General features: G+C 37.6%; 1 protein-coding gene across 10 annotated transcripts in view; it reads right to left on the bottom strand.

Annotated features, from left to right (window-relative positions):
* Positions 1 to 27,115, bottom strand: part of MYO9B (myosin IXB) — a 158,042-nt gene that overhangs the window by 40,738 nt on the left and 90,189 nt on the right. For 4 of the 10 annotated variants that reach the window (XM_007489755.3, XM_007489764.3, XM_007489761.2 and 1 more), the window contains exons 12-24: positions 25,803 to 25,944; positions 24,841 to 25,045; positions 21,392 to 21,470; positions 19,867 to 19,956; positions 17,618 to 17,731; positions 13,642 to 13,681; positions 11,757 to 11,879; positions 5,743 to 5,823; positions 4,784 to 4,894; positions 3,114 to 3,236; positions 2,018 to 2,167; positions 1,747 to 1,913; positions 452 to 1,387 (exon numbers count right to left, since the gene is read on the bottom strand). In XM_007489755.3, the coding sequence (XP_007489817.1) occupies positions 452 to 1,387; positions 1,747 to 1,913; positions 2,018 to 2,167; positions 3,114 to 3,236; positions 4,784 to 4,894; positions 5,743 to 5,823; positions 11,757 to 11,879; positions 13,642 to 13,681; positions 17,618 to 17,731; positions 19,867 to 19,956; positions 21,392 to 21,470; positions 24,841 to 25,045; positions 25,803 to 25,944 (2,361 nt within the window). The remainder of the gene's footprint in view (positions 1 to 451; positions 1,388 to 1,746; positions 1,914 to 2,017; positions 2,168 to 3,113; positions 3,237 to 4,783; positions 4,895 to 5,742; positions 5,824 to 11,756; positions 11,880 to 13,641; positions 13,682 to 17,617; positions 17,732 to 19,866; positions 19,957 to 21,391; positions 21,471 to 24,840; positions 25,046 to 25,802; positions 25,945 to 27,115) is intronic. The other 6 variants (XM_007489758.3, XM_001369797.5, XM_007489754.3 and 3 more) reach the window with 5 other exon arrangements.

Below are 27,115 nucleotides of genomic sequence, written 5' to 3' on the forward strand. Positions count from 1 at the left end.
GAAGACTATTTTAACTGAACCTCTTGTGTATTCTTGTGTATTACAGTTGTTTATACATGTGCCACATCCTCTTGTGAATTAATGAAAAAGGCCCAATTATGGACTGAGCACTAGGGATACAAAGAGAATGAAAGTGCCAGGTCTCGCAAATCTTTAGGGTTCAGTAGTAGGGTAAATGACAAAGTCTACCTGGGAGTCCTTAGGGTGTCTGCAAATTTTTCAAGGGCAGGGATTCTTCTAACTCCTCCAGCACAAGGGATGATACTCTTTACACAAGTAAATATATACACAATTATATACTCTTTATAAAAAAGCAGTTGCTTAATAAATGGTTTTCAAATTGAACTGAACATGTCAAAGCTTTTGGTTTGAATGCCTACACATTTTTATCAATTAAACAATCAACTGATGAAGATGACTATTAATGAAACATGTACAAAAGCATCCTTACTCTCCTGGTGTTAGGGGCAACCCAACAGTCCTGTATTTCTCACTCAGGTCCAGGGAATGGCTCAGCACACTGCTGGCACCAGCAGTCATCATTTTCTTTCCTCTCCATAATTCGACTACATTAGACAATCTCTCAGAATCATTTTCTCTGTATCTCTGTATCTGGGAAGCAGTAGGACTCTCTGGGCCTTCATTTATTTTCTGGCCAGTTCTTGGTTTGTTTTTCTCTTGGTGATGCTCAGCAGCACCTTTGGTAACTTTGTCATTTAGGGGGAGGGTGGATGGCCGTTCGGGAATGCTGTAACTCTGACTTCCTTTCTGCTGCAACTTCTGATTTTCTTCCATTTTCTTAGACTCAGTGGTCTGGTTACCTAACAATTCTGCTGATTTTTCCCCCAGTAAATTTTCTTTGCCCATTATTTCATCAAGAGAGTCTATGTCTGAAGGCACTTTCTCTTCTTTCTTATTTTGTAAAATAACTTCTTGCCAACATTCGTTTTGTCCCTGGACTGTCTTTCCTGGAGGTTCTCGGATGTTACCATCGTCTTTGCAGGACAGTATGTGTTTATTCTGCAGTTTTACATGTTCAAGTCCCCTCTGCCGTCGTGATTCACGCTTTTCTCGGCTACTAGTACTCTTTTCATGACTTTCTATGAGATTTCTCTGGGAAGGAAGAGGCTTTTCAGCATTCTGGTTTTCTTTTTCTTGTTGTAAATTAGATTTTTCTTCTTCTGTGGCATGTGTCTCATGTAGCTGATATTCTGGACCAGAAACAGGAGTGATCATCATCTCTGACATGACAGCTGCCTCCTTGGGCATTGGTTCCCTCTTCTCTGGCTCAGGGGATTCGGCCTCTTCTTTTTCTTTTTCCAGGGCTTGCTGCATTTCTCTTTTCTTTTCTTCTATCCTCTTCTTTTCTGAAACCATTTGGCTAAAGCTGTTAACAAACAAAGAAAAAACCCCAAGAGATTCAGAAAAACATATAAAGACATAGGTCTCCAAAAACTTGACTCACTGGTGTTCAAACCAAAGTCTTTAAGCCACTATAAATGAATACTATACAACTCCTGGCTATTTAAGATAAGGTGTAGGTGTAGACATAAAGGCTGAGATTCCCTCCTTTCAAACAACTTTCACTGGACCACGGTCAACCAATCTGACCTGTCCAACTTCATGTCTCCAAGTCCCCAGATCAGAAGAACAAGAAATAAGGAAATCTTCCCTCTCATAAAAAGGCTAACAATTTTAACAGCAAGAACAATAATAAAACAAACACTCTCTTTCAGTTGCACTCACCGTTGTCTTTGTAGGTATCCTCTGCTCAGGGTCTGGAGGAGAAGAACACTTCTCCTTAGCCGCTGGTAGGCCTTCTGTTGCTTGTATCCTCTCCAAATTGACTGAATATAAACAGCTGCCTCAGTCTTTGCTAGAGTCCTCCTCACTCGGTAAGAACGCCAAAAAGCCTAAAAAATATTTAATAAATTTAAGTAGTGAGAAGCAACCATTGGCTTGCCTTGGCTTAAACCTGTAACAAGAACACCTACTGCTTATCCTGAAAGGAACAGACCTGTATGGTGATGGCTGCTTGCTTCACTTGGAGGAAATGTCTTCTTTCTAAGACCATTCTGGTCCAGCTTTGAAGAAGGATGATTTTCCGTATTACTTCTTTGTGAAGTGTCTCTTGTAGGATCTGTCGCTCAGTTTCCTTCATGAAAACCTAATCCAGAAGAGAAGGCTTAAGTTGAGCTTTTCCTCTGGATAAGTCTACCTATCCTTAAGCTCACAGAGGCATTTTCTCATATAGGAAAATCCTAGGGTTAGAAGGCACTACCTTTATCCAAGTTCAACTGGAGAGAAATTGAAAACCAAACCTCCACCCTAATTTCAACAAACTATCCAAACAAACTGTATCCTGCACAGGGCAGGTATGCAAAAAGTGATTAACAGGGTTTCAGGTAAAGCTCAATGGCAATTTGAGGATAGCATCAATTTATCTGTATTAAAAATAAGACTGCAACATGTAAAACCCAGTTGAATTCCTCGTTGGCTATGGGAGGGAGGAGGGAAAGAATATGAATCATGTAACCATGGAAAAAATATTCTAAATTAATAAATAAAATAAAATGGCATTTTGTTTCAGTAAAAAAAAAGACTACAAATGAGATTAATAGTGAGAAACATTCAAATATTCCTGTCTTCCAAACAAATAAACGAAGATAAAATCACAAGTCAAGGATAAAGTTTTTTTTTTTTAAACCCTTACCTTCCGTCTTGGAGTCAATACTGTGTATTGGCTCCAAGGCAGAAGAGTGGTAAGGGCTAGGCAATGGGGGTCAAGTGACTTGCCCAGGGTCACACAGCTAGGAAGTGGCTGAGGCCAGATTTGAACCTAGGACCTCCCGTCTCTAGGACCGGCTCTTAATCCACTGAGCTACCCAGCTGCCCCCAAGGATAAAGTTTTTAAGGAAAAAGTAAAAATGTTTTCATCTTGGGGAACAAAGTCTCTCACCAAAAACTTAATTTTATATAAATTTGTACTTTTGATATGACTCCTGACATTTCTGGGAATAAATGTAACCTAGCCTCCTGAAAAAGAGTTCATAAATTTAAAGCGAAAAAGAGAAGGCCTTTGGGTTCAAAGAGTCAGAAAATACTGAACAGACCTTGGTTTTTCCTATTTGGTAGTTTTTCTTGTCCATGTCCATCTTCTCTAGTAAAGCAGATATCATCTCCTTTGAAGGCTCAGCATTTTTGGGTAGTAGTACTTGAAACTGATCTGCGAAATCCTAAGTAAATTTAGGTCCAGAAAAGAGAATTACTTGACTTTTTACATTAATGGAAATGTGCACAAGTAAATAATTCCTTTAGCTTTATATGCAACTTAAGGTCATAGATACTGTCATTTTGCTCTATAAGAAGGTTAAGAAAAATCTCAATTTGAGGGGTTATTGTCTGAAGTATCCAGAAGATACAATATTAGTCATAGCATTAAAATGTTTTCATATACAGCAGATGTTTTAAGATTATATTAGAACTAGGTACCATTTGAGTAAGAAGTACTTTATGGCAATGTACTTCTTTCTTACTAGTCACACATGAACCTCACAGAGCATTTTCCAAAGCCTTTTCCATTTATTAGCTGATTTCATCTTCAGAGTTGTGTGACATGGTTTGGTAGCACTTATTCTCTTTTTAGAGTCAAGGGGGGGGGTAAGGCACAAAATGATTTAAGTGAATTTCCAAGCACAGACTAATAGCAATGGAGGCATTCTAGAATTCACATCCACTGATTCCTCATTCCTTCAGTATAAAAATCATGCACATGTTTATCAGAAATGCGATGTACTGAGCTATCCTGAAAGGAAAAGATGTATCTTCTGATTCCTGAACTCTGACTCACACTTTTAAGCCACTGTCCTAACATATACAAATCTGAATCCAAATTGTTGTTTTAGGAAATCTGGCAGTGTAGTACAGGTCAGAGGTGGCAGGTACTCTCAGGTGACCCTGGACAAGTAATTTAGCTTCTCTTGGTCTAGGTTTCTTTATCTATAAAGAGGGCTGGAGCAGATGATCTCAGCACTGAATCTCTGAGATTCTAATGCTGTTTAATGACAGAGACCTTAGAACTAATCACTCAGGGGCCTGAAATGAGTAGTTTCTGTTTCCATGAATAAGTAAATAAATAATGAAATAAAACTCTGTTGCAAAGTGCCAAGATATAATTTTTTTAAACTCTTTACCTTCAGTTATAGTGTCAATTCTAAGACAGAAGAGCAGTAAGGGGTAGGCAAACAGAGTTAAGTCATTTGCCAGGAGTACACAGCATCTGAGGCCATATTTGAACGTAAGACCTCCCAACTCTAGGCTTGGTGTTATATTTACTGTGCTACCTAACTGCCCAGCAGGATACATTTTTAAAGTTAATACCTCTTACAGTGAAACAAAGGAAATTGGCAGAGTATAATAACATGTGCACAAAAAGACTAAGAATCAGGAGAGCTGGGTTCCAGTCTTGGTTCTGCCACTAACTTGTGAAACCTTGAGTAAGTTATGTCACCTCTCTAGGCCTCATATTCCGTCTCTGTAAAATGACAGTTAGGATTAAATGACCTAGTCCAAGCTCCCTTTAGCTACAAAAATCTTTGATTCTATAAAAGTTTGCTGTAGAAATTTGATTTGTGCAGCATTAAAGCTAAGACAAGTAAAGGTTAGGTAAGACTCCTTACCCTTAAAGTATGCATAACATATGATTTGAATGCAGTGAATATCCTTTGATTTGTAAAGTGAACTAAATTTCCAAATACTTAGCATGGAAGCTGTAAATAAATACCTGAAAAGTATACTTGGCGCTGTAACCTGATCTCCGGATTCGTACAGTTTCCAACATCCCGGTGTACCTTAACTGCTGTAAAACCAGTTCTTCATCAAAGCACAGTTCTTTCTGGAAAGAACACAACACAACCCAAAAGGATTCAGGCCTATTGATTCGACTGGACCAATCTAGTTAAAAGTATGTTTCTCACAACAGTTTCTTCTCACTCCTGACACTATTTTTAGATCTGACAGAGAAAAAGAGGTACATACTATACAAACATGCCTAATTTTGGTAATTACATAAATATTCTGCTCATTCTCCAGGTCTTGCTGAGAGGAGTGGCCATCTTCACTATTCAACTAAATTATTTACCTGTAAGATTATTTAAGCAGCAAGGGTCTTAGGGAAGAGGGCAACAAAATGGTGGAGAGAAGCATAGAATGAATGTCCCAGGAGTAAAATCTGAAAAATTTTCCTTTCACTTGTAAAAAAGTGATTAATGTATTAACAAAGTCCTAACCAATTCTTGCCAAAGTAGGCAAAAAAAGCAAGATGAAAGGAGTGTAATGGGGACTCAAATAGTCAAAGGAATATTTGAAGATATTGAATCTTGGAATAGGTTACTGAGGCAAGTTATATAACCTTCATAAGTGGAAATCTTTAAAAATAGATCAGATGGCTTCAACTTTGATTATCCTAGAAAGAAAAGGGCCATGACCAGTTAGCCTTGAGTTTCTTCTGGCAATGTGATTTCTTAAGCAAGTATCCCGGATATAGGTTTTCATTAAATATTTCCTGATTTGATTAAGAGTCCATACCTGTACCCTGAGAACAACACTGGCAATTTCCCCATAACTTCTTGTAACAGGTGTATAAAAACTTTACTTTCATCAGCAGCATTACCTTGTATTAACAGGTGGCTAAGTATTTTTAATCAGGGATATCCCTATATGAACTCTAGAGTGTTTACCTACCTTCTCTGCATTAGAGCGAATGCATCTAATGAAGAATGGCTCAGCTTTACTCAAAGTCTCCAAAAGCTTATTAAGGGAGGCCTAGGGGAAAAAAGTCAATGTCCATCAATTAGAAAGTTTTTTAGAGAAGTACAAATCTAATTAGATAATGATTCAAGAGATCTCTGGTATCATTTCAGATATCAGGCAAGAGAAGGGTGAAGGAGACACAGATAAGTTATTTCCCAAACCATATTCCTCTTTCTTGGGACTCCACTTTAGTCCCATAGCATTGCTATAACCTCTTGACTTGATTACTGACTTCAAATACCCACACTAGTTTGAATATAGGCCATGTTTTCCTCCTAAATTTGGCTTGTATAAAACCTAAATGCAACCTATAATTCTGTGTTAGTGGGAAGAACAGAAAGAGGATGACAATGAAAGTGATAAAGAGGACAGTGAAGAAGTGGCACAGCGAACAGAGTATTGTTGGATCTGGTGTCAGGGTGAACCAAGTTTAAATCTGGTCTCAAACACTTAGTAGCTTTATGACCCTCGGCAAGTAACAATTTCTGTTTTCTCCAATTTCCTCAACTGTAAAATGGGGATAATAATAGCACCTAACTCCCAGGACTATAGTGAGGACCAAATGAAATGATATTTGTAAAGTCTTTAGTAGCGCCTGGAGTGTAGTAGGCACTATATAAATGCTAAGCAAGCTACTTAGAATACTTAAAAAGTCTTTTCACTATAATTTCTTTTTACATATTAATTTCACAAAATTTCTTTTTTAAATCACACCACAAAGTTGGTTTATTACAATAATTCAAATTTGGAAATCTTTACAGGCAAGAAGCCAACTGATAATTATGTCAAAAAGAGAAATAGTCTAGCTGTCAAAAATATAACAAAAGTTTTTTATTTTACTCTGTATTGAGGAATATAAAGGGAGATTCAGTCCACAGTTTATTTTGATTTCTCTAGAATTGGGTCAATCTGAACTTCTTCAGAGACACTGGCACCTTGGGTGGAAGAGGATGGAGAAGTGTCACAGAGTTCCAGCTGAACCATCCTAATGAATCTGGGATACTAATCATGCTGATCTGGGTGACAAACCTCTTCCACACACCTTTGAAACCAATCCTTGGGAAAGAATGAAGGGCTTATTAAATGCTAACTCGGTGGCCAGGTACTGGGTCAAGTGCAGGGATATAAATATAAGCAAGAAAGACAGTTCCTGCCTTTGAGGAACTTATATTCTGCTGGGGGAAGACATCCCATCTAATTATCTATAGGTAGAAAGTTGGGGCTCAGGAGGGAATAGTTATACTAGAGCATAGATCTGTAGGCATTGTGTCATGGAGATGGCTGCAAAGAGGTGAAATAGGCCAAAGACCAGGACTAGAAAGATGTCATTGGTCAGAGCCATGCTGGGGTTTTGGCAGATGTGGGGAATTCAAGTTTCAGGCAGAGGTAGAGAAGGAGGTTGGGATTGTAGGTAGCAGGGCTGTTCTCCGCCCCCCCCCCCTCCCCATTCCAAACAGGGGTCATAGGATCAGCAGTGAGAGACAATAACAGAGAGACCAGCTACATAGCCCACCACAAATGTTGCAACCAACTGATAAGTCAACTAAAGGTTTGGGAATATTGTCCTTGTAAAGCACTTTGTCAATAATTTAAAGCAGGCCAACTTTATCATGCTGGATGGTAACTGCCCCATTCATGAAAGAGTGACTTCTTTAAAGAATGCATTTAGATTTTCTTTAAATAATATATTTTAGAGCATCCTTCTTCTGAATGCTAGCACAGAATGTTTGGGTTTGACTTCTAACTTCGTAAAAGTCAGAGAGATATTCTGTACTGGCAGAGGAAGTCATATAAAGGGACACAAAGAGATAACGAGTAGTCAGCAGTATATTTCCTTCAGCCTGCTCACAATTACAATCTTCTTTCTTTAACTGTGACTAAGAAGCCATTAAAGATGCTTTGGTATTTCTAAGGGTCTGCATTTCACTGAGTGCAGGGATACTGAGTTAGCAGTGTATGAGGCTACAACTTAAGATCTCACTAAAGCCATGGAATGCATAAAACTTCCCAGAGCCGATTTCATAATTTAATTTTTTCATGGCAGAGAGTGCCAGTAGGCAATTGGGGTCCAGAAAATCATCCATCACAAATGAGCTGCAGACCATAACAAAATTCATTTGGAAGAACAAAAGATCAAGGATATCCAGGGAAATAATGAAAAAAAAAGTGCAAAGGAAGGAGGACTTGCAGTCCCAGATCTCAAACTATACTATAAAGCTGTGGTCATCAAAACAATTTGGTACTGGCTAAGAGACAGAAAGGAGGATCAGTGGAATAGACTTGGGCTAAGTGACCTCAGCAAAACAGTCTATGATAAACCAAAAGATCCAAGCTTTTGGGACAAAAATCCACTAGTTGATAAAAACTGCTGGGAAAATTGGAAGTGTGGGAGAGATTAGGTTTGGATCAACATCTCACACCCTACACCAAGATAAACTCAGAATGGGTGAATGACTTGAACATAAAGAAGGAAACTAAGTAATTTATGTGAACACAGAATAGTATACATGTCAGACCTTTGGGAAGGGAAAGATTTTAAAACCAAGCAAGACTTTGAAATGAGTCACAAAATGTAAAAGAAATAATTTTGATTACATCAAATTAAAAAGTTTTTGTACAAACAAAACCAATGTAACCAAAATTAGAAGGGAAATAACAAATTAGGAAAAAATCTTCATAACAAAAACCTCTGACAAAGGTCTAATTACTCAAATTTACAATGCGCTAAATCAATTGTACAAAAAAATCAAGCCATTCTCCAATTGATAAATGGGCAAGGGATGTGAATAGGCAATTTTCAGTCAAAGAAATCAAAACCATTAATAAGCACATGAAAAAGTGTTCTAAATCTCTTATAATCAGAGAGATGCAAATCAAAACAACTCTGAGGTATCACCTCACACCTAGCAGATTGGCTAACATGACAGCTATGGAAAGTAATGAATGCTGGAGGGGATGTGGCAAAGTTGGACATTAATGCATTGCTGGTGGAGTTGTGAATTGATCCAACCATTCTGGAGGGCAATTTGGAAGTATACCCAAAGGGCGATAAAAGAATGTCTCCCCTCTGATCCAGCCATAGCACTGCTGGGTCTATACCCCAAAGAGATAATAAGGAAAAAGACTTGTACAAAAATATTCATAGCTGCGCTCTTTGTGGTGGCCATAAATTGGAAAATGAGGGGATGCCCTTCAATTGGGGAATGGCTGAACAAATTTGTGGTATCTGTTGGTGATGGAATACTATTGTGCTCAAAGGAATAATAAACTGGAGGGATTCCATGTGAACTGGAACAACCTCCAGGAAGTGATGCAGAGAGGAGCAGAACCAGGAGAATATTGTATAGAGGCTGATATACTGTGGCACAATTGAATGTAATGGACTTCTCCACTTCTCCATTAGTGGCAATGCAGTGATCCTGAACAACTGGGAGGGTAGGGGAGGGGGGGGGAGGGGGGATCTATGAGAAAGAATACTATCCACACCCAGAGAAAGAACTGTGGGAGTAGAAACACAGAAGAAAAACAGCTGCTTGATTGCATGGGTCTAGGGGGATATGATTGGGGATGTAGACTCTGAATGAACATCCTAATGCAAACACCAAATTCTGATCAAGGACACATATAATACCCAGTGGAATTGCACGTCGGCTATGGGAGGGGAAGGGGGAGGGGAGGGAGGAATAGAATATGATTTTTGTAACCAAGAAATAATGTTTGAAATTGACCCCCCCCCCAAAAAAAAGGTGCCTAAAAAAAACTCCCAAGAAACCAAAGGAGCTGCAGGTGAAGGGTAGGTACCTGTGGCAGGTACATGATTCTTAAAGACAGTTGAGAAGTGGGAGGCTGCAACTTGCAGAGACCAAACAACTCCCCCATCCTTCTAATTACTTTTCAGTGTATATTTAGTCTCCAGGCTCCACTAAATTCCTTTTCTAATGCATCAGTACAATGTAGATCAGTGACGTAGGGGCCACTAACCTATATAGAAAGATCCCCAGCCACATACTGATTTTAACAACCACATATTAACATTATCTATTCTACTGTATTTTTATTTTGGTAAAGGTTTCCTAATTACATGTTAATTTGGTTCAGGTAGGACCTGAAATGGGGGGATGGGGGCAGGGGAGTAGCATGGAATTGCAGGCAATAAAGACCAGTGTTTGACTGAGTTCCAGAATTCTATCACTGAAATGGGATTCAGATGAGTAGCAGTCCAGCAACAGACTATATTTGTTGACCACAAAGGAGCTAGGTTTGCTAGAAGCCAATTAAATGTTATTTTTGTCACAGGATTTCATTAAGCATTTAACTCATTAACATTAAACATGGAAGAGTGACTAGGTGGCTCAGTAGATAGAGTGCTGGATCTACAGTAAGGAAGATCTGAATTCAAATCCCACCTCAGATACTGTGTGGTCTTGGGTTAGTCACATAACCTCTGTCTGCCTCAATTCCCTCATTTGTAAGATGGAGATAACAGCACCTACCTCCCAGGGTTGTTTCAAGAATAAAATTAAATAATATTTGTGAAGAGCTTGTCAAATCTTAAAAGCACTATCTAAATGTTAGTCACTACCATCATCACTATCAGTGGGAGGAATACTCACAGAGAAGAAAATAGAAAATACTGAAGCAAGTATGTCTATGTCATATTTTTTCCTTTTTAAAAAGATCACATTATTCAAATCTGACCTCAGATACTTTCTAAATGTGTGATCCTGGGCAAGTCACTTAACCCCCATTGTCTAGCTCTTACCTCTCTTCTGCATTGGAATCAATACACATTAATTAAAATCTCCATAAAACCCAGCTGACTTGGGTATTAGATTTTAAATCAAGACACTAAAAATTATCTTTACAGTTTGGCCTAAACCTTTATAGTTTTGGCAATTCACAGTCTTGGCAAACCATATTTTCATGGTTACAGTATTGATTCTAAGACAGAAGGTGAGGGTTAAAAAAAAAATCACATTAAAGGAGTGAAACTATATAAATACTAACTCCTGCTATTATCATTATAGGCATATGTCATCTTATTGTGTCTCACAGATGAGCTTTTTCAAAACAAATTGAAGGTTTGTGCCAAGGTGTCACTGTGTATCGGTCATAGTTTGTCAATTCTTGAAATATTTAAAAAATTTTCATTATTATTATAATATCTGTTATGGTGACATTATATGTAATGTTTCATGAAGCTGATTAGTATTCAATCATCAAGTAAGAAATGGTCATTAACTAAGAGATTTTAGTGCATTTCTTGGCTTAAGATGGATCAATCAAAAACACCTATCATGGCACCTACACAGGGAACTCAAAGACATCTATGCTTTAGGAAAGGGAAAAAAGGGAAAGAATTATATAGCATCTATTATGTATAGGATACAGTGCAAAGTACTTTACAAATACTATCTCATATGATCCACAAAACAACTCTCTCAGGTAGATGCTGTTATTCCCATTTTATAACAGAGGAAACTAAAGCAAACAGGTTAAGTGTTTTAGGGTCACACAGCTGGTAGGTTGGAAGCTGGATCTAAATTTTGGTTGCTATGTGGATGGAAGAAAGAAGAGCTGGAGGCAGTGACACCAATGAGAAAGGTAATGCAACAGTCCAGGGGAAAGGTGGTAAGGTCCTGATCTAGGATGGGAGTTTATGAAAAATGGGAATAAAGTCTTTATAACTAATCTAGAGAGTTTTAATGGTTACTTTCTATTATAGATGGTTTGATCATTTCTTTTCTGTCAAGTACAGAACCTTCTGGCTCTGGGCATCTATGATCAATTTAAGTCTTCCAACTGATAAGTCACTTTTGTTTCTTTGGGGCTCTGTTTTCTCCCAAGTGTTAGCAGATATTGAAATGAAACCCCAGGTTTCATTCACAACAATATTTTCAGTCCAAAAATCTGACTTTTCCCTTCCATTACACCTTTTTACTTACCTGGAATTGTGCACTGATACTAGGAGGCTTTTTCTTTTTATGCAAATGCAAAAGGGACTTGGTCGTACGGTCATGGAGTGTCATGCTGACAATAAGCTTCAGAGACTTGGAATCCAGCAAATTCTGAAACAGAAATATGGAGACTGAAGTGCTCTCATCACCCTGTAGACACTTGAATAGAAAAATGTCATCACTGAAATTGAAAAAGTATGCAAAAACAAACAAAACAGCACTTTCATAGACAAGTCAAGAACTCATTACAATGAATGTTAAGGTCTGAGTTCTTTGGTGAGGTTAAGAATTTGACTTTAAATTACAGTTACATGAGAGCTTGTAAACTGACAACTGTCTATCTGTTATAATGAGTTTTAACCTATATTCCAATCTGAATGGAGTCATGACTTTTGGAGACCTTTTAAAAAACCTCTGGGATTTGTATTTCAATCTCCTTCTTTAGTTTAAAGGGGCAGAAATGATTCTTTTCCTTTCCTTTCCTTTTTTTTTTAAACCCTTACCTTCCATCTTGGAATCAATACTGTGTATTGGCTCCAAGGCAGAAGAGTGGTAAGAGCTAGGCAATGGGGGTCAAGTGACTTGCCCAGGGTCACACAGCTGGGAAGTGGCTGAGGCCAGATTTGAACCTAGGACCTCCCGTCTCTAGGGCTAGCTCTCAATCCACTGAGCTACCCAGCTGCCCCCTTTTCCTTTCCTTTTAGAACAACAGTATTCAAAAGTGGAGTCCATGGATGTATAGGGGTTCTTGAGATCTTTTTAAGGGGTCCGTGAGTCGAACTATTTTCATAAAAATATTAATATACTTTAATATCTAATATTGTAAATACAAAAAGAGCCAAATGAAAGATCTTCTAATTGTTAAAGTGTAAAGAGGTTCTAAGACCAAGAACTTTGAGAGACTCTGATTTAGACTTTGCAGAAAAATAAGCAGTTGCTTCTTCTATACCAAGATATTTTGCTATTCACAGATGGATAATTACATAGTTTCTACAATATAGTAGTCCACTCCAAGAAATAACAAAACTTTTTCTACTTTATAGCAATTTATCTGATTAAATTCTACTCACAGGGAGAACTGAATTATTCAGGTCATATATTCTGTTCTACTAGTGATCATCTTCCTATTAAATTGGCTGACCAGAAATGTTAATAATTTTCATGATTCTTGTCTAATAATTCACATAGAACTTGATGATTACAAAGTTATGTCATTTGAATCTATTGACATAACAAAAACAAAAATAAAATGCTTTACTGTTTAGAAAACACTTCCTTAACAACCTTGAAACGTTGTAGCATATTATCATTCTCATTTTACAAATGAGGAAACTGAGGCCCAGGGAAGTTAAGGGACTGTCCAGAGGCTACAAGACCCAATCTGGTCACATTTTTAGGGATTTCAACTTAATACTTCAAGAATCTATGGCTTCATCAGTGTGGGTGCTTCCTTAATAAATTCAATGTTATATCTGACCTCAGACATTTTCTTGCTTTGTGACCCTGGGCAAGTCACTTAACCCCTATTATCTAGTTCTTACCTTTCTTTTGCTATGGAAAACAATACTGATTCTAGGATGGAAGGTAAGTTGTTTTTTTTTAAAGATATAATGTTAACCCTTCTATCACTTAGAAGTGATCACTTGGGTCTTTTGGTACAATTTTTAGAGATTTCACAATATTTTATATACATACACAATAAACACCTATGTTTTGTCTCTTGGGGTGGTGGTAGTAAAAGGAGAAGGCTAGATTACTTATAAGAAAATAATTTATTATATTATGTAGTATTGTTTTAGATATGTCCGTCTGTTGAGATGCATTTTCACGACTTGAAAAATAAGACATATTTAAATGTTTTGAACATGTTTACCTTTGGAATGATCTGCTTTTGTTTGATACCTTTAATTTTCCTGTTAAAATATTAAAAATTGTTTTTATGAAATAGAATGTACATGATTTTTATATTTGGGTTAGTTTAGCAAGCCATGCCTTGCAGGTTAGCTAAATCAAGCTAAGAAGCCAGAGAAAAAGAAAGCAAGTGCAACAACTCACTTCAGAAATTCTTTAAAAATCATTGGAGGGGAAGAGGGAATGTGTGAATATGCGATTTAGCTAATCAAGCTAAAAAATACATACTTTGGTGATCAAAGGTAAAATTTTACTTCTTATTTTGAGAGCAGGGCTACTAGTAAAGTGAAAGGGAATCTGGTCTGTGATCATTCATATTTTCCAAAACAGTGGCCCGCTGAAGATTTTGCTAAGGGATCAAAAAAGAATTCAACAAACATGAAATGCCTACTATGTGCAAGGCAGCACTGGTTAGACAGTGGGAATTCACAGAAGAAAAGGTCACAGAAAGAATATCTGACCTAGAGGAATATAATGCTGTGATGAGAATAAAGAAGAGACAGAAGCCACATATTCTAGGATAACAGGAGGAAGGAGAGAACTTTCAGCTGGGAGAAAGAAGATTTCCAAATTCATGATTACATTTCTAGGTAATAGCATAAGTTGATTAAGACACTGATTATATTTTTCTGTGTACCAGATACCCCAGTAACATTTCCAGGAAAAACTTTACTAGTTTAAATGTCTAGGCTTTCATAAGCTACTACATGATGTTTACTGGAAAACAAAGCTCTGACCTTTGTGTTAATTTTGAAATTTGTGACTGCTAACCTTCATTTTACTAAGGCAGGAGCTAACTTTAAAAAAAAAAAAAAACTAGTTTAAGGTGGAAATCTGCTTCTAAGTAGCAAGGAATAACATTAAAATGTTATTTTAGGGAAATATAGGGAAAATTAGTGAAATATAGGGAAAAATTACAAAGTCTTCAAAACCCCCAGATTTCCACATATATTTTTATATATATATATTTTTAAACCCTTACCTTCCGTCTTGGAGTCAATACTGTGTATTGGCTCCAAGGCAGAAGAGTGGTAAGGGCTAGGCAATGGGGGTCAAGTGACTTGCCCAGGGTCACACAGCTGGGAAGTGTCTGAAGCCAGATTTGAACCTAGGACCTCCCATCTCTAGGCCTGACTCTCAATCCACTGAGCTACCCAGCTGCCCCCTTCCACATATATTTTAAATTTGCTTTTTTGGAGTCAATAATGGGAAACAAAAAAAGGGAAGCTCCCTTTGCGTGCTAAGATTTAGTTCTATAAGCATTCAGGATTTCTTTTTTTTTTTTTTTGAGGGTGGTTGGGAGGTGCAGGGCCAAGAAATGAAAAGCCTCTTAAAATACATGTCATAATGGCAACAAACATATTAAACTGTAAAAGGTCCTGTGATTAGCACTGGAAGTGTAGAAACAAAAGCAACATAAGTCCTTTACTCTCAAGAAGCTTACAATCTAGATGGGGAATGAGCTACATATGGAGTCAAATAAAGAATCCCTTGAGGGATTCAAGGAAGGTGGGGTCTTATCTCCCTGAAGAGGAGCAAGGTGAATATCATGGAACAAAATTCTAACGAGTTGAGCCTTGAAGAATAGGAAGTATTTCTGATGATCAGGGCTACTACAAACATCTGGTATGCAATCTCAACTAGGTCCTCACTGGTGCAAACATGCAGACCTTTAATTACTCTTCCCTGATTGACTGTCTACCCTCCTCCTTAGTTTTTGTTCCAAATCTGTTTTTGTAAGGCATATAAAGCATGCTTCCATCCTCTCAGCAGAAGCCCTCACCTGACACACATGAAAAATCTGAGGCCATCTATTGTGAACACCCTCTTCTTTCCTATTCTATACATTGCATACCTCAACATAATTCCCCATTTTCTGCTCCTTTGCTCCAATCTGAGAAAAAGATGCCAAATTCATCCTTTCTGCTTGTGTTATTATTCATCCCCATGCTCTTCCATCTCCTTTGGCAGCTCATCCCTTCAATTTGTTTTCTCTCTATAATGTTTTCTCTCTCCTTATCTATTGACATCATCTCTACTAAAACATGCCTAGATGAAACCCATCCTTCAGAAACTTTCGTTTGATCCTCAAATGAATCCTACCATCCTGCATACTGCTTTTCATAATCAAATTCTTGGAAAAAAAGCCAACTAAAGTCAACAATTTACTTTCACACCTTGTCCCCTTATTTGTCAACCCTTTCTAGTCAGGCTCTTTTAATTTTTCACCTTATACAGCTTTTCCCCCAAAGTTACTAAGAGGCATTTAGTTGCAATGGTTTTTTCTGTTTTCATCCCTTTTGTCCCTTCTACTGCATTTAATGCTACTGACCACCCTATCCTTCCTAGATACTTTCTCTTCTGAATTTTTTTGTGATACCGTTCTCTCTTGGTCTCCAGTCTTATTATCCATGTTCTACTTTCTGTGCATAGGTATATAACTGGACTTTTGTTTTAGGACCTGCCTATACTTTTTCTTTTTTGGCCTACTCCATCTCCTACATCATCAGCTGTATACTGGTCATTTCTAATTGGATATCTAGAAGGCACCTCAAATACCTTCCACTCCTATTCCCTAACTCTCCTATTTCTGTTGAGGTTCTGCAATCCTTCCAGTCATTCAGGTTTCCAATCCCAGTCATCTTCTACTCTTCCCCCTCTCTTACTACTTCCTTAGACCTAATTAATTGCTGACTTGAAAATTCTGCCTCTACACTATCTCTCACACCTATTTGCTTTTCTTCACTCACAGGACCACTAACCTAGTTTAGCCTAATTATCGATATCTCCTAATTGGTCTCTCCTTGTCTCCAGTCACTCTCCTCTCCAATCTACTCCTTACACAGTTGCCAAATGTATAATACTAAAAGACAGGTCTAGTCATGCCACTTTCCTGCTGAAGAAGCTCTAGTCATTTCCTCCTTTGGGATAAAAGACAACCTCCTTTGTTTGGCTTGGAAAACCTTCAAATTCCAGCTCCAACTTATGTTTACACTCTTATTGCATACTAGTCTGCTTTGGGCACTATATAGTTCTATGAATCTGAATATGATCACTCCCTCTTCTACTCCAATTCATGGAATCCTAAACTTCTTTCAAAGATTAGCACAGGTGCCATGTACAACAAGGAGTTTATCCTAATCTCTTCAATTACAAGAGACCTGCTTTCCCCAAAATTACTTATATCTACTTTGCAAATATTTTATGTTGACTTTACTATGTACATTCTCTAACAGAACGCAAGTTCTACACGGTCTGAGACTGCTTTTGTCTATCTATTCCCAGTACCTATCAAACAGATGATACTTAATTAAAATGCTTGTTGAATGAACCTCTGCAATGGAAGAGAGGTGAGAGTGAGAGATCTGGTAATTGCTTGTAGAAAAGACAGCGGGAAGGGGGCCAGAAGAGGTAAATGGTTGTTAGGAGCCAGGCTGACAGGCCTTCCACATCAAATGATGTCATCTGTATTTTTCACTTTGAGGAGAAAGGTTATATCACTGATATTCATGGGAACAATAGCATTAGGAAAGAGGGCTGGAAGATTACTTTGGCTGTAGTGTGAAGAATGAATTGGAGAGGAGAGTAACCAGAGGCAGAGAGAAAAATTAGGAGGCTATTGTAATAGTAGAGGAGAAAGGTTTTGTAAATTATAGAGGGATTTTTCAAGGCACTTTGGGGTCTAAGAAGCCAGTTAGCATTCTATATATGTTGCTCACTGTTTGTGCTCAAAGAAACCTTAGCAATGGTTAGTGCTAAACAAAAAAACATTTTCAGCAGCCACCATAATGACTAGAAAGGATTCTACTTGGGCACCTATTATTTTCTATCAGAGCCAATGCACTTCTGCAGATACAACCTCTCCTTCTGCACTGAAGGATGAGCATGGTTATTGTTGCACTTGCAAAGAAATATTACCCATAGCACCAGGAACTCACAGGAAGTGGGCCCGGGGCTGCTGAAGCCGACTGAGGGACTGAAGAAGCCTACGAGGGTCTTCACCCTGCCAGGGCAATCCTTTTATAGTCTTGATGATTTGGTCATGCAAATCCCTAAGAGGTCCAGAGGGAAAGGCAGAGAAAGGAAGATGTCCCAGATAGAGAAAACAAGGAGTTAAAAAAGAAAAGACCCATCACCACAGGAGTTGAAACAGGAAGTTCTATTACCCAATGTGCCCCAAAGTTAAAATTAGGGTACTTTCTCAGGCTATGTGATCATAAACATGTACTCCAACAATGCTCAATCCAATCATTGGGAAGTGAAGTCTGTTTTACTTTAAGATATGGACAGGGACAAGGAGAATTTTGTTTAGGCTGTCTGTACTGAAGACTTGAGGGTTGAGGGAAGTACAAATATGATTTTGGCCTCCAAATACCTGAAGGGTTATCATGTTAAAAAGATTAAACTTATTTTGGTTGGTCCAAGGGAAAAAAATTATGACCAACAAGTGGAAGTTAAAGAAAGGAAGATGTTAGTTTTATAGAAGGAAGAACTTTTTATCTAACAACTAGAGCTAGTCTAAAAGTAGACTGAACTTTTGGGGTCTTCCAACAGAATCTGCATGAATATGTCAGGAATATTACAGAGGGATTCACGCTACAGGAAGCTGTTGAACTAGATGATGTCTGACACACCTATTTAAGATTCTTGGAAGCAATTTTGCAAATACTGAGTTATTACTCCAAAGACAAATTCTTTGTGGTATGGCTTCCCACTATTAGAATTCAGAAAATAAATAACTAATTCTACATATGAGCAATTTTATGACCCTCACTGGACTTGTTAAAAAGTGCCAAAAAATCCTTTAAATATGTCAAAGAATGATGTTTTACTCAGGGTCATAGGATTCAGAACTGGAAGTGTCTTATTTGAGAAGATGCAAACTTCATTTTCCTCTTTCTATTTTCTGGTATCATACCAACTTCCTTAAAGGATAAAAGAAATGTTTGAGTTTATGGCTAATTTTAACCATCTGTTAAACTAATATGTAGCAATTATGTATGCAAAACAACCCAATGGGGTCTTCCTTTTAAAAATTATAATGGAAAAATTTCTATTGGTTTCACCAATTTAGCACCACCAACAAGTGGAAGTTAAAGAAAGGAAGATGTTAGCTTTATAGGACTTTCTGTCTAACAATTAGAGCTAGTCTAAAAGCTATCTGGTGATATTTTAGTCATCAAAATGTTATTTCCTCCCCTGAAGTTCTCCTATGACTTCTCCCAGTGGTAAACAGGTGATGCTGATTTCTCAAAAGTTGTACCAGCAGAACACAAGCTTAGGCAGGTCCTGCTCAACCTGAGGAGTACACATGGGCAATGGGTCATGTGTTTGTTGTCTGTTGGTAAGGTTCATGAGAAGAAGGTTAGCTAGAGGCTGCCCATGAAGACTATTTATAAGGAATTGGGGAGTTAGGATTTATATTGACAGAAGAGGCAGCATCCATGTTTTACTTACTTCTTTTGTAGAATGAAGACTAGTAAAATAATGATTATTTTAATCATTTGATTTTGTTTTTAAAATTAAAGTATTTGTGGGTAACTCTCTAAAATAGCTGAGGAGATTCAAATTTAGTGTTCCAAAATATTAATTTAAATTTGTAACTTTTGTTACGGTTTTAGATTCAACCTCTAAGATCCTTTTCATATCAGTATTTTTGGAAATGAAGTATTTGAAAATATAATAATCAAATTTCACTTCTCTGGGGTCAGATTTTTAAAATACATGTTTAAGCTCTTAAAAAGTTAGCCTGGGATAAGCCCTAATTAGTAATTCACTCAGTTTGATCCATGCACCATGCTAATTGGTTCAAAAGTAAGTACCTACCTTCTTTCACTCATTCTCCAGAGAGGCACAAATCAAACATAACAGAAGTGTAAGTTTCACTTCTAAGAATAAAATGCTATTATATTCCTGAGATTCTCAGTGCAACAGCCACTTTCCAAAATAAAACAAGATTTGGTTGTCCCCCAACTGTTAAAACATCTTTTTTGCCTTTTGCAGGGCCCAATGTCAAGGTCACCACATCTGAGCTTCTAGCATTTCACAGATCTGTAATCTATTACATTTTCTTCAGAACAATTGAGATCACGTTTTTCCTGGCTTGAATTCTGCACTGAGCCCGTTCAGGAAGATGAGTTTCCCATGAATGTGCCTCCCTGGTCTCTGTTTAACAAAGCCTACTTACTTCTTGCTTTCATAAAAAGCAATGATGTCCTCAAAAGCGTTAAAATCGAATTCCTCAGAGCAATCAAATGAGAAATCAAGCACTGAACGGCTGCAAAGGGAAAATTTATATCACCTAAATACATTATGAAAAGGTGATTCTGTACATGGAGAGCACCACTTGGGCTTGATCCTAAAATGCAACCTGTTTCCTTTTCACAGCAAACTGCTGCTAATGGCCAATTTCAATCTTCTAGAGGCACACACATAGCTTTGGCAACCATCACACTTCTCCCTTATTAGTGAGTATAAATTAAAACATAGAAAAAAGGCCTACAGATTGAGAAGTTATTAATGGGTTATGATATGCATCAACGGTAGGAATACCACCACACATTCACTGAAATATATAGAAAGAGAAAATTCTACAAATAGAGGGTGAAACTATCAGATAGATGACTTGACTACAGTTTATTTTTCAACTCATAGTTATTTGCCTCATACTTTCTGTGATGAAATGATTTTTCTGATATAATTTGGAAATAGTCTGATTTTCCTTTGGCATGTCCTGAGCCACTGATGATGCAATGCTGATGGGAGGGACAGTTTAGGCTTAACTGTTAGTTGTTGCTTCTTCCACCAAAGAAGGAATAGAGAGGGATGGCACACAAGGGATAGTTTTTAATATGACTTTCAATACGTGTATGCATTTTAACATCAGAAAACTCCATTTTGCAAGGCACCCTGGAATTTATTTTGTGATATGTCAAGCCAAATATTATAGAGAAAATGCAAAGCCTCAAAGTATATAGCAAAACATTGGTAGATATACAATTATGAAGAAAAACAAGTTTTATCAAGAATTTTTTGTTTACTGAACATTATGGGCTAATACAAATGAAGAGACACAAAAATTTCAGAATCTCATAAATACTGCAACTGTATCTAATACTTAAGTAACAAGGCATTCCTCCCCCCTCTGCACAATCATAGTTGCACCTTGAAATTAAAACCAGAGGTAAAGTTCTATTCATACCTTCTCTGGGGGATGTGTAGGGGGACAATTTTCCAACTTGCTTAGACTGCATCAAATGTCTTTCCAAGCTCTGCCATAGGTCCTCACAATATTTTGTGTATTAAATAAAAATCTGAAGATACTAATTGAGAACTAGCAGAAGCAAGTTAAAGAAGCAGCTATGCTCTTGATAATTTTGTTTAACCAAATAAGAGAAATACTCTGGAATCAAACATATCACTTTGCATGTGCAAAAGGTCATTTGGCCCAAAACAAATATCTACAAACTACCTTTGAAAAGAATTTACTGTAAACTAAGATGAAATGGATTTCAATAGAGCAGATGACATAGAGATAGCCTTATTTTATCTCAGATTAAAAAGTAACCCAATTTCATTCATTTCCACATTTTTGTTGTTGTTAAATGAGAACTATAGTTCTTCTATCATATAATTCCCCACTTAACATTTGGGGTGTTTTATATGGCATATTCAAATGTCTTTGGTTTGGAGAAATTAAATGTTCCTCTTACCGGTAAACTTTTTCGGATGGAGTATTGGTTTTCTGCAGTTCTCCTGAGGGATTTCTGATTGAAGGAGACACCATGTCTGCTATTAAAGAAGAGGGATAAATATAATGGGAAAGTATTAATTAAGAGTCATGATGAGACAAAGAGATTTTGAAATCCTGAATTTATAATGTTTAACGGATTGCCAAAAGACTTATTTCTTACTTCTCATAAGAGTTTCATGTTATTTCCCTCATTAACAAAAGAAATTACATAATTGTACACATTGACAAAATAAATATAAAATGAACTTCGTGAACCTGAGTTGAATAAACTGCATTCGCTAAAAATGGTACTTTAGGTGAAAGATAAACTTTTAATTTATTGTTTAAATACATGTGATTGAAAGCATTAAATTCAAAAGGCTTATTAAACACTTATCAATACTGACACCAATATTGTAGCTCTGTTTTTGTGTGAGTTCATAATTTCTCAGTCTTTACAGATTGGTGTTTATAGGGTCAGAGATGTAGTTCCTGAGGAGTTCATGTCAGCCCTTGAAATTACTAAGCAGAAAAAAAGCAAAAAAGCAAACTTGCCAATAAAAGAAAACTTTGTTCACTAAAAAGGCCAAAAAGATTTAACACATAACTTGATGAAAAACATATACACTGTCCAGTTTCATTCAGGAACATAAAAACATTATTAAATTACTTAAAATTTTGAAAATAAGCTTTATTATAAATTATAGCAACAACTGACATTTATGAGCCTTTCTAGTTTCAAAATATTTTACTTATAATTATCTTGATTGAGCTTCACAATACCCTAGTAAGGCAGATAATGGAAACATTTTTATCTTCACTTTACAGTTTTGAAAAGTTACTAGAGATCTAAATGCAAAATCCAGAGGCCTCTTTTTTTTTTAAAAAACCCCTTACCTTCTGCCTTGGAATCAATACTGTGTATTTCAAGGCAGAAGAGTGGTAAGGGCTAGGCAATGGGGGTTAAGTGACTTGCCAAGAGTCACATAGCTGAGAAGTGTCCAAGGCCAAATTTGAACCCAGAACCTCCCGTCTCTAGGCCTAACTCTCAATCCACTGAGCTACCCAGCTGCCCCCTCTAGAAGCCTCTTCTTAAAACTTATCACTATTGACCTCTAGACAGCCAACAACCTGTTAATCATCCTTCTCTACTTGATGTTCACTTCTCTAGGTTTTTATAACATTGTCCTCTCCTGGTTCTCCTACCTGTGGGATCACTCCATCTCAGCATCCTTTCCTAAAGCTTCATCCAGGTTTACCCAATACCCTAAGCATCCCTTGAGGCTCTGGTCCTGGGCCCTCTTCTCCTTCTATGCTATTTTGTTTGATGATCTCATCTATTTCCATAGATTCAGCTCTCTCTACAACTCTCAGATCTATTTATCCAGAACTCTCTTGACCTCAGTCTTATACCTCTAATTGCCTATCAAACAACCTGAACTGGACGTCCTTTAGTCATCCAGAACTCAACATTTCCAATACTGAGCTCATTATCTTTCTATCTTCTTTTTCCTAACTTCCCTTATTACTAATGAAAGCATCACTATTCTCCCAGTCACACAGGCTCAAAATGTAGATGCCAACTTTGATTCCCTCTTTAACTCTCTCCCCTCAAATCCAATGACCTACCAAGTCCTATCAATTCTACCTTTATAATAGCTTTCATAATTAGATAAATTCTAGTGGCTCTCCAACTCCATGATCAAATATAACGTGCCATTTGGCTTTTAAAGCCCTTTATAATCTAGTCCCTTCTTGTCTTTCTAGTCTTCGTTACCCTTATTCCCCTCCTTGTACTTTGCAATCCAGTGACACTGCCCTCCTTACTGTTTCTTTCACAAGAGACTCCCATCTCAACACTACATATTTTCATTAGCATTCTCTCCCTGACTTCCTTCCAAATCTCAGTCAGCATTTTTCTGCCTGGAAAAAAAGCCTTTTCTGACCCCCTCTAATACTAATTATTTCCAGTTTATTTAGATTGTGAGCTCCTTGAGAACAGGTACTATTTTACCTTTCTTTATAACTCTAGCACTTAGCATGGTGCCTGGTACATAGCAAGTACTTGAAAAACGCTTGCTAAATTGACAAAACCGGCTGAGTGAAATGGAAGTTTGCTCTAGGTCATGTAGCTAGTAAACTGCCCCAGCCCTGCATGGAACTCAGGGCTTTCTGACCCCCAAATCAGGGCACCACACTGCTCCCTCTTGTGGATGCTACTTGTGGTTCTCACTCCTCCTCTTTGGTCAGTTGGAATAGACTTGATTTAGAAGGATAACTGAGAGTCACTAGTCACAGAAACATTGGAGGACTGTCAGTCTGTCAGACTTCCAGAGGAAATGATCCTTGGGAGTCATCTGGGTCGCTCTTTGACCTAGCCAAAAAGTATCGCCCTAGTATAGGATTATGTATGTTATCTTTTATTTTTAAGTTTTATTAGTGTCTTTTGATTTATATCACAATAATTTCCCCTGAACTCCAACTCTGACTGCATTGAACTCTCTTTAAAAAAAAAAAAAGAAAACCATTTAAGCAAAACCAATATAGTGACCATTTGTGTCTAGTCATATTATCTAGTTTCAAATTTTTAAAAACCTTACTTTCTGTCGTAGTAACGACTCTAAGACAGAAAGGCAAGGGCTAGGCAATAGCAGCTGTCCAGGGTCACGCAGACAGGAAGTATTTGAGGAAAAGATTTGAACCCAGGTTCTCCCAATTCTAGGCGTGGTGCTCTATGTACTATGCCACAGAGCTGCCCTCCTCACATATGTTTAATTAAGGATTTGAAATCTTAAGCAGATATCTTATAACTTTTTTTTCTTTATTTGAAATGGGAAGAAAATAATAATTCATATGAATACAGTACTTTGGAGAACAAAGCTCTTTCCTTTTCACTAACTCCAGGAGGTAGATAATATAACCATCTCCATTTAAGTCTCAAAAGTATTGAATGACTTGCCCAAGGTTGACATATATTAAAAGTGTCAGAATCAGAACTCAAACTCAAGCCTACCGCTCTTGCCATAGGGCTCTGCTGGATGAGGTCAAGATCACGGAAATATACTACCAGAGAAGGAAAATATGTATAGTAAGCACTTCACTCTTCATTCTAATCCCTCAACTGCTTTAATTAGTGATCATGCTTTCACTTCCTATTCTAAACTAGTTCAAAGCACTGATAGAAGACTTAAAAAAAGCTGAAACCATATAAAAGGGAGATTCCATTTGCCCATCTCTGAAATCGGGCTGAGCATTTACTAAATGTAGTGGAAGTGCTAACACCCCTAGAACCCAAACCAGGCTGGGGACTTAGCTTAGGAAATCAAAATTCTATAAGGGAACAAATGCTTGTTTCACATCTCCCTTAGAAGAAAGTAGTTGGTACAGATTTTTGAAGACATCAGATATGATTTATGCTTTCCTCAGTACCTATAGCTCTCTCAGCCCTCTCAGCTCGTAGTCGTCCTGCCTCCCGGAAAACAGCCATTGCTCGAATGGCTGCTCGAAGAATGGCCCAGCGGAACACAGCCACAGGATCCATTCCAATTAATTCCCGAATATAGTCACTCTCACTGCTTCTGAGCAAAGCCACAATGTCAGGTCGCATGTAATCCATATTCTTCTCTCGGAAATCCTGGGGAAATATAGTCAGAAAATAGTCATCTTCCATATGCATTTCTGACCTTAAGTCAGAATGGAAAGGGATTCATAGGTCCATAGGATTCATAGGACTCAAGAGTAATTTAGGGGTCAGCCTTCTAGTTTAATTCCTCCAATGTAATGATGAGCAAACAGGCTCAGAGGGAAATGACTTGTTGATTCATATAGTAAATAGCAGAACTGGGCCCTGAAACGTCTTTGACCTCCAGATCTGCACTACTGGAAGAAGATAACCAAAATATGTTCTGGCATCAATAATGCTCTATCAAGATGGAAAGAATAATGGCTACTACACATGCAGTTACACACAAGTGCATGTGGGTATAACTACATATATTTATATATACATATTCATATACATAGAGAAAATGACTGTAAGAAAAATGGAACCTATTTATAATAAGATTGTTAGATCACAAAATTATCCACTGCTTAGAAGTCTAACCAGTCCTTTTTTTCTGGGCAAAGACATTAACCGACAACTTTAAAAGAGGCAGTAATAATCAAATATACTGATAGCTGGTGTTAAAGTGAGGCTGATTTGGGTACAAATTCTGCCTTTGACACAGATGAGCTGGATGTCTTGTCACTTCACTTATTCTTTCAGTAGCCCCAGCAGCTAACATTCATAAAACACAAAACAATGATTGATCTGTGTTGTCCTCTTGGGGAATTTCTTGACCAATGAAATCATACATTGAGACCCAAATAGACACACACAGATTGCATACCTTTATTTGATATTTAACTTTTCCTGCAAAGTGCTGGATGACAAATGCAGGCTCCAATACTGGGGTCCCAACAAAGAACCTGTTCTCTTCATGCTGCTGTTTGAACTTGGCCAGCAAGGTCTGGCTGGTGGCATGAGGAAAACTATGATGGAAATTGAAATATGCTGAGTTTGAGAAGAGTGAGCACAATGGAGGAAATCTGATCAGAGCTACATGTTCTATCTTTCTGAGACACTTCCAAATCTAATCAGAGTGATTAGAAAGAAAAAAAAATGGTGTGCTGGACCGAAAGCAGAGCAGCTAAGCAGGCACTAAATCACTCAAAAAGACTGACAATAAATTTCTAGACAGTATACCCAAAGCAAAAGATCCATAGTATTCAATAGGCAGAATACCATTTGGGAGGTCTTTTAATTAAAGATCTGTCACTAAGGAAAATAAAAGTAGTAACTGGTAACAGCAATTTATTATTATTATTATTAGGATCAAAGGGCTGATATGTTTTTGGAGACTAATTCTGAATAGGTCCTATAGGGAAATCAATCCTATAGCTGCCTTGCAACTTCCTCAAATGATAGAATCTAAGAAGCTGGAAAGGACTTAAGAGTCTACTGAAGCCAACTTGCACCTGACCAAGCTCCCTATTGGGGTCCCCCAATTTCAGCTTGGGACCCTTTATTTTTTTTTTAAACCCTTACCTTCCGTCTTAAGAGTCAATACTGTGCATTGGCTCCAAGGCAGAAGAGTGGTAAGGGCTAGGCAATGGGGGTCAAGTGACTTGCCTAGGGTCACACAGCTGGGAAGTGTCTGAGGCCAGATTTGAACCTAGGACCTCCCGTCTCTAGGCCTGGTTCTCAACCCAATAGGCTACCCAGCTGCCTGAGTGCCTGGCACTCAGGGATCTGCTCTGTTCTCCCTCTTCCAAGCAATCTGAGTACAGTTTTTGCATATCCCATCCCTCTGTCCAGCTGCCCAAAGCAAGCACTTTCTCCTTCAGCTCTCCCCAGTAATTCCAGGCCCCACACACAGCTTGAATTTGCCCTTTGGGCACTCAAACTGGGAAAAGGTTTGCCAATCCTGTACGAGGGCATATAAACTTCCCAACCAAATGCAGAAAAGCAGAAATAATAAATGTAACTTTTTCAGATCATAATGCAATAAAAATTATAATCAATAAGGGTTCATGGAAAGGCAAATTAAAAAAATTAATTGGAAACTAAATAATCTAATTCTTCAAAACACGTGGATCAAAGAACAAATCATAGAAACAATCATAAGGCATTCTATTTTACTTCTGGATTAATCATATGGGA

Source organism: Monodelphis domestica, chromosome 3 (assembly GCF_027887165.1).
Source record: "Monodelphis domestica isolate mMonDom1 chromosome 3, mMonDom1.pri, whole genome shotgun sequence".
Lineage (NCBI taxonomy): Eukaryota > Metazoa > Chordata > Mammalia > Didelphimorphia > Didelphidae > Monodelphis > Monodelphis domestica.